Raw genomic sequence first — 13,078 nt, forward strand, 5'->3', positions numbered from 1 at the left:
ACGTATAGAAAGACAGAGGGAAAGGGGTTAGGACCTGGAGTGAGCATAGAGGGGAGATGCTGTGGGAAGACTATTCTTGGGAAGGAAAAATCATTGAATTATAGAATTGCAGGATTGGAGTGGACCTCAAAGTTCACTTAGCACAAGCTTTACCCAAGGCATGAATCTCTCTATATCATTCTCAAAAAATAGTCATCCTATCTTTGCTTGAAGACCTCCAATGACAGAAAAACCCACTTATTATTTTGCCATTATGGCTTAATTGCTTTGAGTCTTAAAGGTCTTTGTCTCTAAGAGCCCCCTATGGAAAAAAAGCAAATGACCCTGAGAAAGGTCACACTATAAACCTTTACTAGCTAATAAAGTTATTAAAAGGAATTTTGAAAATAGCTCTTAACACTGTTTGGGACATCTAGTCCAACCCACATCTGAACAAGGATCTCTCTTAACAGGCTGACAAGTAACATCCCCCTGGTCTAGGCCCTTAACATCATGCTTGGGGTATTGCAATCATCTCATAATTCTTCTCCCTGCTTAAACTTGTTCCCTCCCCCTCCACCCTACACATTACTTCCAGATTAATCTTCTTCAAATACCAATAACTTATTTCACTGTTCTGTTCAGAGGAAGAACTCCTCCCTCCCCAACAATTTGAAGGTTCTTCTTTACCTTCAAGATAAAATCCAAATTCCTTTCCTTGGCATTCAAGGCTCTCCACAACCTGATGCCAAGCTTCCTTATTAATGTTACTTCCCATTACTTTCTTATACAAACTCTGTTTTACCTCCTCTGATCTGCTGAATGTCTTTCAGATACACTGTACTTGTCCTCAATTCTATGAATTTCCAACTCTACGCCTTTCCCCCTCTTCAAATTCTGGCCATCCTTCATGGCCCAAGGAAAGTTTCACTTACTCCATGAAGCTTTTCCTGAACCATGTAGTCCACTGTCCTCTCTAGACTCCTACAGAACTTACTATACTATTCATTTGGCACTTAACTGATTATCTTCCATGGCATTGCCAAGGAAAGTGTAAGAGAGAGAGAGACAGAGACAGAGACAGAGAGACAGGAAGAGGGGGAGAGAGAGACGGACAGAGACAGAGACAGAGACAGAGAGACAGAGACAGAGAGAAAAAGAGAGTAAATATTCTTTGGCACATGGATCCCTTCAACTCAGAGTTTACTGAGTTTTCTTTATTGATAACATTAACATTCTTTTTGCCTCTCCAATTTTTTTTTTGTTCTAAAGCTATTTAAATCAATCACTACATTCCCTTCTACAGCTTTAAAATCCCTAGTCTTTACGCCATCAAAACTTCAGAAACTTAGCTTTGGACCCATACTTCTACTGTGGCATTAGCTATTGGCCTCTGAAGAGTAGATGATACAAGAATCCCATGTTAGCCACTCAAAAAGCTAAAAGAGCATCTTTTAATCAATCACAGAAAATACCTAGAAAAATAAATGGGGGCAATCCATCAATAAACATTTATTAAATGCCTACTATGTGCTGGGCACTATGCTAAGCACTGGGGATAAAAAAAAGAGGCAAGGGCCCTTTTAGTAAGTCTACATCAATAAACAATTAAGAATTAGGTTATTTAAACCAGGAATACAATTTAGGTTATATTTACAAAGTATCTACTGTCTGCACAGCACAATGGTAACAAAGATTTGCATATAGTAGGTGCCAAATAAATGCTGAATTGAAGTGTTATGGCCATACATTTTCTGGGATGCCTCCTGGGGTGTCCAAACCACTGAGATGTGCCTGGCACCTTATGCTAAAAAAGAGACCATTCACATCTCCCCCCACTACTTCTCACAGTCATCTGCCTCCCTCTGAGGCATCATCAATTCTGCAGTTTTTCTCCTAAAATGAGAAGACAGGACTCATTCTTCAAGAATGAGAAGATGGAAGGCCAACAAGAACCATCCACATAGTGAGTGAGGATACTGGGTAAGGCACTTGAAATCATAGAAATCCAATTAGGAGGAAAAGTAGACCTGAGGAGAGTTATAGCTATGAGGAAGGTTAGTCTGCTAAATGGATCAGGTATGGGAGGAGAAAATGATCTCCCTGGTGTTCATTTCCTGGCCTTGGTGTTAGAGAAATCCCCAACCCAGGAGAAGAGCACTTGTATAAAATGTTGAGACAAAGAATGAATTGTTGCCTATGTAGCCTCTCTGGGGCTCAGTTTCCCCATTTGTAGAATGAGAAAGGTGGACCCAAGATAACGCTTTCAGCTCTTACATTCTATGGTCTTGGCATACTGGATTATTGGTGATAGGGGTACATGTGGGTAGATGCATTAGAGAAGGTAGTTATTGGTGTGGTTTGAGGGATGCCAAAGAACCCTCTTATACCTAAATATCTCTTTTGTTGGCCTAAAATATCTACTTTTAGATTCATTCATTTGGATTAAATCATGGTCTACCTCACGTCGTCATTGAAATGTAACATCTTACTGGGAACAGGTGACATAAATTCCTCAGCAGACAGTAGAATTCCCAGGGAAATGGGAAGCAGCATAGACAAGGTTTTCTTTGTCCAGGAGTGATTGAGAGAACTGAATTTGTTGGAAGACGTATACTAGAAGGGGAGGGCAATGAAACAGGGAAAGAGAGCACCCAGCAGGGAGGTAGGAGGCCGCCATAGAGAAGCCTTGCCTACCTCACAATTTTTTCCTAAATTGGCTCAGGCTGGCTGTGCATCCAGGGGCTGAGAGAGAATTGAGAAGCCAGACAACACAGCCGGGGGGCTTCATGCATTTCTCCAGGAGTCTCCACCAAGAGGGTCCTTAAGGTTCTAGTATAGAGATTGAGGCTTTCCTATTACAGAGAGCACAGGATGTATTTTTTTTTTTTAGTGGCAGATGGAACACTGAAGTTCCCCAGGTTGTGTTGGTCACTGGGTCAATTACAACTTGGCTCTGAAAGATTGGTTTCAGTCTGGTTCATGTCAAGGTAGGGTGTTGTGGTTGAAAATGTGGTGAATGTAAGTGGCATTCCTTTCTTTGTGTTGTTTCCAGTGCATTACTTCCTCTCTATGCAGTCAACCCCCAGGGTGTTGTCAGGACATCGACAGGACCTGCTTCCTGGGGTAGCCAAGCAGAGATGAGTGCAGCCTCCATTGTTCACTGTACAGTAGTTGTGGCCTGTTGTAAGGCAAAAGTGTATTCATTTTAGTATCGAGGGAAGTCATCTGAGCTGACATAGACAATAATGTTAACAAGATGGCCTCTCTACTGAGTCTTTTTTTTTTTTTTTTGGCCTCTATGACTATCAAGAGGTAGTTAGCACAGTACACAGACAGCTGGCGTTGAAGTCAGGAAAGACTGGGTTCAAATCCTGCCCCTTGAGGCAGCTATAGGTGGTATAGCTATAGGTGATGATAGAGTACCAATGTGAAGTTAGGGAGATCTCAGTTCAAATCATGCCTCAGACACAAGCTGTGTGACCCTGGGAAAGTCACTTAACTTCTGTCTGGTTACCTGTAAAATGCATTTTATGGGCTCTGAGGTCTCTTCCAGCTCTAAATCTACGTGAACCTGGTTAAATCACTGAATCTGGTTAAGTCACTAAACTGTTCAATGCTTTAGGAAATTCTCAAAGAAAATACAGATGATTTCCTGACCTGCATCAGTGAAGAGAGTTCCCATACCAGGAAGCTCACTACATTAATTGAATCATAGGTTCTGATTTTAAAAAGAAAATAAGAACATGAAAATGTGAAACTGTCTAGGATGCTCAGAATTGCATCAGCCTTATCGCTGGAAGTCCCCTTCCTAGGTGTTTTCTTACATACAAACAAAATCCGACACCAGGAAACAAAATATAATGATCCTCTGGTTTGCAAGCTATGCAGATGAACAGCTCATCTCCCCAAACCACCAAAACTTGTCTGGAAAGCTATTCCTTGTTTAGTCATTTTTCAGTTGTGTCTGACTCTTCATGACCCCAGTTGGGGTTTTCTTAGATACTAGAGTGGTTTACCATTTTCTTATCCAGCCCATTTTACAGATGAAAAACTAAGGCAAACAAGGTTAAGTGACTTGCCCAGTGGCACACAGCTAGTAAATGTCTGAGGCCAGATTTGAACATGTGAAGATGAGTCTTCCTGACTCGAGGCCCAATACTTTATCCACTGTACCACCAAGGTGTCTCCCCAAGAGTTATTTCTTAAGGGGCTAAAAAAAAGTCTAGAACATTGTGCATCTCAAAATGCTAGGCACAGTAAGACTGTTCTACTCTCCCTTCAACTTTCCAATCCTCATCTCAGTGTGGACTGAGTAGTCACTAGGTATGTGGAGATTGGCTGGGTGGCTCAAGAGGGTGGGCCACCCAAAGATACTAATATAACCTCTTCCTCATCACTAAGAGTAGGCAAGTCAAATTCACAGGACACCCCACTACCCACCCACTCAAAACCACTTCCTCCCCCACCCCAACTTCAATCTTCCCTCCAGCTTCAAGGCGCTTGACAACACCACTGACCACTAAACTCCAGCAGTGACAATGACAGGTACCTTGAGGACATTGAGAAAAAGCTGTTGTTATGCCATACAGCCGGGTCTGTTTGTGAGGATGGAAGCTGTCGGTCTCTTTGGAGATAGCGAGATCTACTGCCACTACAGAATTCCTACCAGCAAAGGAAACAATACAAAACATTGTCTGTTTGTTCTGCAGAGGAACTTTTTTGCAGACACAGAGTTGCCAGAGCAACATCTGCAAGCAAAGGTTATGGGCTTTTTTCCTAAGCAAGAAAATAGAATATATTCCTCCTTGGCAAGCGGGGGGAAGGGGGGGGGAGTTTCAATCCTGGTGTCAACTTCTTGGAGGTAAGCAAGGATCAAAGGGCAATTCTCACCACCCCTCTCTGGCTTAAGATAAAGCTCTTTGGGCAGCCATTTCTCTGGTCTCCCTTTATCTGGGAGGCAGGGTTAACAAGGTTAGCAAGGGGACTGAGGATATACAGCTAATTAAGAACTGTGGTAAAGAAAGAAAAAATAAAAATGACATCATTTATTCCAAATGGTGCAGGACCCCTACGGATTCATGTATATCCCAAAGAAGCCCATTTTTGAAAATATGGGAAAATTCTGCTCACCAAAACATTACAATGAAAAATGGCTTTATTTTCTCCTTTCTCTCTCTTCCTATTCTTCCCCCTCCTCCCACCTTAGCCACTGACAGCTCAGAGAATAGAGGAGGAGTTTCTCAGAAGGCCAAAGTCTGGGCCAAATGGACAGATGGGAAGGTCTGTGGCCGCAAACACAGCAAGGGCCCCAACACTGTAACAGCTGACGTACGTTTTCCAGTCTGTGTAATACAAATTCTTCCCATAGCTTGTAACGGCAAAAGGATACTGGGGCCCTTCAAGGATGTTGCGCTGGCCGGGATGGCTGGGGTTCATGCATTCCACCCGATTGGTGCCTGTGAAGAAAGAAAACAATTTGTTCTTTGTGCATGAAAAAATGGCTCTTTTGTGTCAAAAACAGGGCAGGGGTGAGAAAGAATCAGTGTTATAAATGACATAGCTTAGTGAATAAATTCAACTTTTAAAAAAAATTATTTTTCCAAGCTTTCCCTGACACATTTAGCTTTCTTCTTCCTTCAAATAGTCATGCCTTCTTTGGGATGGCCATTTTTATTTCCAGTAATTGTTAACAATCATAGTAACAACTCATATTTTTATAGCAATTTACTGTTTAGCAGGTACTCTAAGGAAATAGGTGGTACAAAGGCCAATGGCAGCTGATAACTACCAACTAATGGGCTTTTGAAAAAGTGAACTCCTAGATCAATGTCTGGAACTGGTACCATTCATAAAATTATCTTCTTTTTTTTAATCAGAGGAGATCCAGCATTGGATTTTCTTGAAGAACCTAGATCTACTTCCTATTTGAGAGATGGCAGTGGTGAGTTCCTTCTCCCCTCCGTGGCTAAGAAAGCTGTCCTCTAGGACATCACTGAGAATAAAAATAAGGCAAAAAACTCAACTTAATTGATGATGAGATCCCTGCCCGTGTCTGTTGACAGTAGTTTGAGAAATATGTTCTGGTTGCTGCTGGGAACCTTTCTATAAAGAATAAGAAGCTCTGACATATTTTTTGGTCAGGTATCTGGGTGGTACAGTGGAGAGAGCACTGGTTCATAGTCAAGAAGACCTGAGTTTGAATCCTGCTTCCGACCAGGGGTTGTTGTGAGGATCAAATAAGATAATATATGTAGAGTATTTGGCAAACCTTAAAGTACTATAGAAATATCAGTTTAAAAAAAAGTATAGTCTGTTCTGGTGATGTGTTTGTAAAGGCTCTTGGGGTGGAATGACTTACTTGTGGGAAGTTCCCAGCCCCTCCCTTTGTTGGTAGATACTCCTGAAGTACACCACCCAAGGCAAGGGCTGGCATTGCTCTTTATTTATCATACCTGAGGGTATTCAAGTTACCTGCATCTACCCAGCACAACAGTGAACTGTAAGTATCAAAAGTCAATCCATTGGGCAATCCCAGGTCATCTTTCACAAGGATCCTTCTGTTGGTGCCATCCATGTAGGAAGTTTCAATTTTAGGACTTTCTCTGTTCCAATCTGTCCAATAAAGATTTCTAGAAGAGGAAAGATGGCAGTGGGGAAGAAGAGAGAAGAAAACAAAGGAACACTGAAGTAATATTGAAAGGATTTTTTTAAGTTCTTTTTTTTAAAAGAAGCCTGTGGTTAAAAATACCAGTAGATACTAAATAAGTCATGGGATAAAATGAACAGGCTAGGAAGAAGAGAATGGGGAAGGGGTAAATTTAACTTTTCACAGTTTATATTTTTTCCTCCCACATGCCAATTGGCCAGTTAGTTTAAGAACAAACTCATTCCATAGTCTGAGCTGATATGTTACCAGGAGAGCTGTTTTCAAAATCATTCATTATATGTAGTTACTACATACTACAACAACCTAGAATGCACTGCAGGCTTTGGAGAGTGAAGATGAAGGCATAGATGTGGACTCAAACAGGCAAGGAGGCAATGATACTTGCAAACAGGTGCAATATGTGTAAGGGGAAAGAAAGCTGACTCTAGTGAGATCCAGAAAGTCCAAATTACACATGAAGTGAGGATGAAGTACTGTTTAAGAATGTTATGCTGTCTGATATCCAAATGAATAATAATAACAACAACAATAATAACCATCACTAATGATGGATTGGAACCCAGGTAAGAGTTCTGGGGCTGTCCATCTTAGTCTCACTTCCAATATTATTCACATTCAATGCCAGTGAGGAATATGATACTTCCAGGTTGTAAAGCCTAGTGCATGGTTTTTCAGTAGAACAAGGCAGTGTGGACACATTACACCTGAGCCATGATACATATGGTTTCTGCTAAATAGGGTTTAGTCTACTAAATAGTGTTTCTACTAAATGGAAACTTCTGGAAGAAAAAAAAAGTTTTCTGCAGAATATCAATTATTTCCAGGGGTCTTATATTTAGGAAAGGGAATAAGACTAGTGTTAAGAGCCTGCTATCTGAAAATATCCCAGTGAGACATATACATTTACACAAACAAAAAATACCCTCTAATAGAATCTGTTATGATTCCTCTGGGGTTCACCAGATCTGTCTCAAAGAGCACTCGCCGCTGGCTACCATCGAGCTTTGCTACTTCTATTCGATCCAGATGAGAATCAGTCCAGAAAATATTGCGACCTAGATGATCAAGAGCAAGTCCTTCCGGACTTCCAAGACCTAGAATCAAACACGGAAAAATCACAAATGACATTCATAAAATAGATTTAGTTGATAAACCTAGGTAAGATTGTGAAGTTACTGAGGGGTATCTATCTCTTTGCTATCATATTCTGAGCTCACTTAGTGCTGGGTGATGCAGTTCACAAGTTTGCCATTTCCATAAGCTCACAGTTTGAAAATGAAGTCCTGGTTGTTTCTGAGCAGAAGTGTGTTGGTAAATGTTAAAATGTACACATGATACACTTTTAAGTTTAATCTGCATTATTACTGTTCTTTTTTAAGTTGCAACAATCAACAAAACAATAAATAAAGCTCTGATTTGTAGCATTTGCTTATTTCTGAAGTTTAAATACTCACACTGAAAATTTAACAACTGGCTGTCTGAAGTCATATGAGCTAGCTCCAGCACATGGGGGCTTTTAAGATATACTCTCCTAGGGTCTTTCAGAAAACCCAGAATGACATTCAGTTTAGTTCAGTGACTAACATTCAGTTAGTTCATTCAGTTTAGGCAGTAAAAGGGAAGGGAAGGGGAGCAAATCTAGATGTGTGATTTTATTGGTGAAAGTAAAACTCCCAATGTGGAAACTCCCTCTACTCATTCAGATCAGCAACTTGCCTACAACTTAAATTCATAGAATTATTGGGGAGGTCACATTGAGATATTAAGTTACTTTACTAGGAACACACAGTTGTAGCAGAGGTAGGTCCTAAACTTAGGTCTTTCTGACTCTTCAAAGCCATAGTGTCTAGGGTTCATTCATTAGTCCCTGGAAAACACTTGCAATTGGTCTAAAACCTTAAAGCACTATGCAAATGATAGCTATTACTCTAGAAAGTATGACATACTAGATAGACTGACAAGCTTAGAGTCAGGAAGATCTGGGTTCAAATCCTACCTCTGATACTTACTAGCTGTTAAGCCATTTAACCAGTCTCAATTTCAGATTCTTCATGTATAAAACAAGAGACTCAAACTGTGTATTCTCTAAGGAGTCTTTCAATTCTAAAACTATGATCCTATAAATGAAGGATGAAACTCTTCCCTCCTCTCAGTAGAAGGATGGAGTCTATGGGTGTAGAATACTACATGTGCCATCAAACATTGTAGCTTTTTAAGTTGGCTTTGCTTAACTATTTCTGTTTGTTATGAGGCAAGGTTCAGTCAGGGAGTACACTGTGAAATAACTGTCATGTAGGAAACTAAAGTCAGCAACACAACTTTAAAAAAAAGTAGAGGGAGGGGGAAAAACCCAACTATAATAAGAATTTGCTCTCTATGGTGTTTTTTGTTTCTATTCAGCCTCCTACCTGGGTGATTTAGGGAAGTGAGGTAGTCAGCACAATGCTTAATTCAGTATGTATTAGCTTTCATTAAATTTTAAAGAATCCAAACACTAAGGCTGCTGCCCCACCCGTTCTCCCCTCAGACTTCTGATGGGAACCATCAAAGCCACCTCAGACCCCCTCCCAGAGGAAGTTCATTAGGAATGAAAAGCTTCGGTGGGGGCAAAGTCTTTTTTATTCAAAGGAAAGTACGGATTTGTAAAGTATTAAAATATTTCACATGTCCCTGGAGGCAAGGGAAGGGGGAGGATGACCTCTTGAGGTCATGTCCCACCCTTTGATTCCATGAGACAGGATCAGAATAAATCACTGTAGGGTAAATTTGGAATGAGTCCATCCCACATGGGCTATGTGGGATACTTAAAGCACAAACATGCTCACACTGATGGGGTGGGGAGAGGAGGGACTGTTAAGAGTTTAATATTTTTATAGGATGCTTGAAGAAATCCCAGAGGGAGTTCCACATCTCATTATCTCATCAGTAAAAATCTTGGTCCTAATTCAAACTCCAAGAAAATTCCGGCCCCCCAAGGACATGTTGCTTACAGCCTATGGTGCTGAGATCTGGAAAATGTCAACCAACATGCAGCTTGGGTAGAATGATAAGGCAGCAAATTTTGTATTACTTGCTCATGTTTAAATTAAAAATAACAGTAATGATGATGTTTAGAAAGAAACGGGTTCGGGACTTTAAATAAAGAATGCTGAGTTAGGGCAGAGCCCTAACAACAACAACAACAACAATTAAGTACCTACTATGTGCCAGGCACTGTGCTAAGCACTGGAGATACAAAGAAAAGACAGTCCCTGCTCAGAAGGAGTTCACTTTTGAATAGGGGAAAACACCATAAAAACAACTATTGTACAAACAAGCTATTTACAGGATAAATTAGAAATAATCAACAGAGGGAAGGCACTAGAATTAAGAGGGGATGGAGAAAGACTTCCTGTAGAAAGTGGGATTTTAGCTGGACTTGAAGAAAGCCAGAGCATAAGACATAGGCAAAGGGAAAAGGGAAACATGGCTGTATTCTATATCAAGCACCAGCCTGTAAATGTTGAAATTTCTCTGCATTTGGTGAAAAGCTCACACTGTGACTTTTCTTCTGCAAGGATCAGATTTGGGTTTCTTTCATTCAGTGTTTTGGCAGTAAGTAAGAAGGCTTTTGTTGGGAATGTTTCTGACTGTGCAGAATTGTCTTGGATGGTTATCAGGTCCAAGAGCAACAGGAAATAGCTGACACTGACCTACTAGCCTAGCCTAGCCCAGCCCACTGAGTTTTGAACTCAAAATGAAGATAACAGTCACAACATTTTGGGAAAAGGAACGACTGGATAAATGCAAAATGGCATCTGGAAAGCTTCTACCCATCAACCCAATCATGGAAAAAACAGCAATAGTCTCTTGATAACAGAGTTTTGTACCAAAGAACTCAATGGCTGTATCCACAGCCAAACAAATTTAATTCAACTTTAATTCCTGCTGCATTAACCTCTGGCAAAGTCAACCAAAGGGAAAAAGCCCAGGGGTCTGCTTCAAAAGCGCTGGGACCCTTTCAGAATAGGAATGGTCAGCAAAATGCCAAATTGGAAATTGGAGAGCTATGCTCTGTTTCATGTTGGGGGAAACCAAAAGCCTATTTTCAAAGGCATGCTGTTATGATTTAGCAGTGCATGTTGGAAACAAAATGATTTGCTATTACATTATACTCCAGATTATAGATGAAATCCCAAGAGAATCAATGCCATTTCAATACAGATCTGTTAGATGAAAATGTCTCTAAGTCTAGGTAATGGCTCATTTATTTCAGGCAATAGTAAAGACATGAAAATTCCTATGCAATGACAGAATTTAAGCAAACCTAGAGATTGCACTGTGATAAGATCCATCCTGATTCAATGGAAAGTATACTGGATTTAGAATGGGAGTGCTTGAGTTTGAGTTCTGTTTTGATCAGCTACCTAACCTGTGTGACCTTGGGCAAGTTACTTAACCTTTCTCTTCAGGCCTTGGTTTCCTCATCTGTAAAGTAAGGAGATAGAAAGGGGAAGGGAGCCTTCAAAGATAATATAGCACAGTAGACATCTACTGGTGTGATTTGGAAACTGATCCCATTTCCCAACCTTATTCTCAAATTTATTCTAAAAACAGTTAAGGTAGGTCACCCAATAAAGGAGTTGTTCTAGATGGCCTCTGAGGTCCCTTCCAGTGATAAATCTATGATCCTATGATCTTCCTAGGGACAGGTACATTTTCAAAGGGAACTCTCGAGGCAAGTTGGCCATAGAATGATATCTGAGGCCAGGGGCCCCTGCCTGATGCACTGGATTGTGAGATACCATTGCCACTTACACCATGGAGGTAGAGACGGTCTGTCTTGTTTCCTAAAAACAAAACCAATGAATAACAGAAAGCATTTCCCACCTTGTTTGATGATGGTTGTTGGCTCCCCACCATAAAGGCTGGCTCTCCCAATGGCGGGCTCGCTGATGTCTGTCCAGTAAACCACCTTATCCACACAGTCAAAGGCAAGTGCAATAATAACTTTATCCTGTAAGTAAGCACAAGCTGTTATAGAGCTACATGCACAATTTCTTAAAAGGTAAAGTTTGCACTAAAAATCAATGGGCCTAACCCCATAAGAAGCTCAGCTGAAATCCCTAATGGGATCTTTAACATGGCCAGTCAATTACTAGGTAGCCTCTGGGAGGATACTGAATATTTCTTTCATCTGTGTTCTTCTTTTGTAGCACAGGTCATATTAATGACACCAGCAATGCTGATATTTTTCAAAAATCCAAAGGCCTCCCCACCAACCAAATTTTTATTGGGCCCACCTAGATTTATCCATTTCATACTCTTCTCATCATCTCCTCATGTTAAGCAAATACAAATATTTACTTCCATTTAATTCACCATAAATTTTCTAACCAACATCAGGCAACGTGGCATAGAGGAATTCTTTCTTTGATTTTAGAGTTAGAAGACCTGAATTCAAATACCAGCTCTGCTAATAAGTACCTCTAAGATCCTTGGGAAAAGTCATTTAACTTCTCTGTGCCTCAGTTTTATCTTCTCTATAAATTGGGGATAATAACGTCTGCCTGAGGCAATGTGTTATATGTTGTAGTGGATACAAAATGAATGCCATGGTCCTTTCCATGAAGAGGTTTATAATCTGGTAGGGGGGTAGGTCCCATTAATTGCCTTGGGAAAGCAATTTTCTATATAGTCCCCTACAACAAGCATACTTCCTCCTATGAATGAGTGCCACCCTCATAGTAGGTTAGTCTATTCTACATGAGGTCCCATCTAAATAAACCTCTTTGAGTGCTGTAGTTATGAATTTTCTCCTTGACCAGACATTAAGAAAAAGTTAATTACTTTAGAGATACTCACGTCAATGACTCACAAGAAAATTTAATATTGTTTCATTAGACACCTCATGCTATTTCTAGTAAGTCACTGAAAGGCTTAGCTCATTTGGAAACCTGGAGACATGGAAAGGCCAGTTTTGCCTAAAACATACATACATATATTCACACACACACACACACACACACACACAAGTTTATTTGTGTGCTGAATTGCTGAGCATTTATAATTCCATAAGTTAGCCCCAAAAATGTCTACAAAGAATTTTCTGTGGCTTGGGTTCTCCACTCATATACCCCCATTTCAATCTTTGCCCCTTGTGGTCTCAGTCCAGTTTCTGCCTCCATGACTGGATTTGGAAGAAATTTTTATTCATCAAAGGTAATTTTCCAAATTATCATACTCTGATATCAACTACTTCTTGTATGCTAAATGTTAAAAACAATGAAGAGGAAGAAAGTGCTTTCCTTTAAGGAATTTATTTTTTAAAAAAAGACAACAAAGATGAATAGAAACACACAACTATGGTTACTTTGTAAAAAAAATGCTGCTATTTTTGGGTTCTCTCTCTCTCTCTCTCTCTCTCTCTCTCTCTCTCTCTCTCTCTCT

General features: G+C 40.3%; 1 protein-coding gene across 1 annotated transcript in view; it reads right to left on the reverse strand.

Moving 5' to 3' along the window:
• Positions 1–1,165: 1,165 nt before the first annotated feature.
• LOC114049374 (nidogen-1-like) overlaps positions 1,166–13,078 on the reverse strand; it is a 110,321-nt gene continuing 98,408 nt past the window's right edge. Inside the window, exons 15-20 of the mRNA XM_027870649.1 lie at positions 11,519–11,645; positions 7,572–7,743; positions 6,454–6,611; positions 5,315–5,438; positions 4,532–4,644; positions 1,166–3,160 (exon numbers count right to left, since the gene is read on the reverse strand). Coding sequence (XP_027726450.1) covers positions 3,039–3,160; positions 4,532–4,644; positions 5,315–5,438; positions 6,454–6,611; positions 7,572–7,743; positions 11,519–11,645 — 816 coding nt within the window. The 3' untranslated portion in view covers positions 1,166–3,038. The remainder of the gene's footprint in view (positions 3,161–4,531; positions 4,645–5,314; positions 5,439–6,453; positions 6,612–7,571; positions 7,744–11,518; positions 11,646–13,078) is intronic.

The sequence above is a fragment of the Vombatus ursinus genome, unplaced genomic scaffold (genome assembly GCF_900497805.2).
Source record: "Vombatus ursinus unplaced genomic scaffold, bare-nosed wombat genome assembly UNPS02014798.1, whole genome shotgun sequence".
NCBI classification, from domain to species: Eukaryota; Metazoa; Chordata; class Mammalia; order Diprotodontia; family Vombatidae; genus Vombatus; species Vombatus ursinus.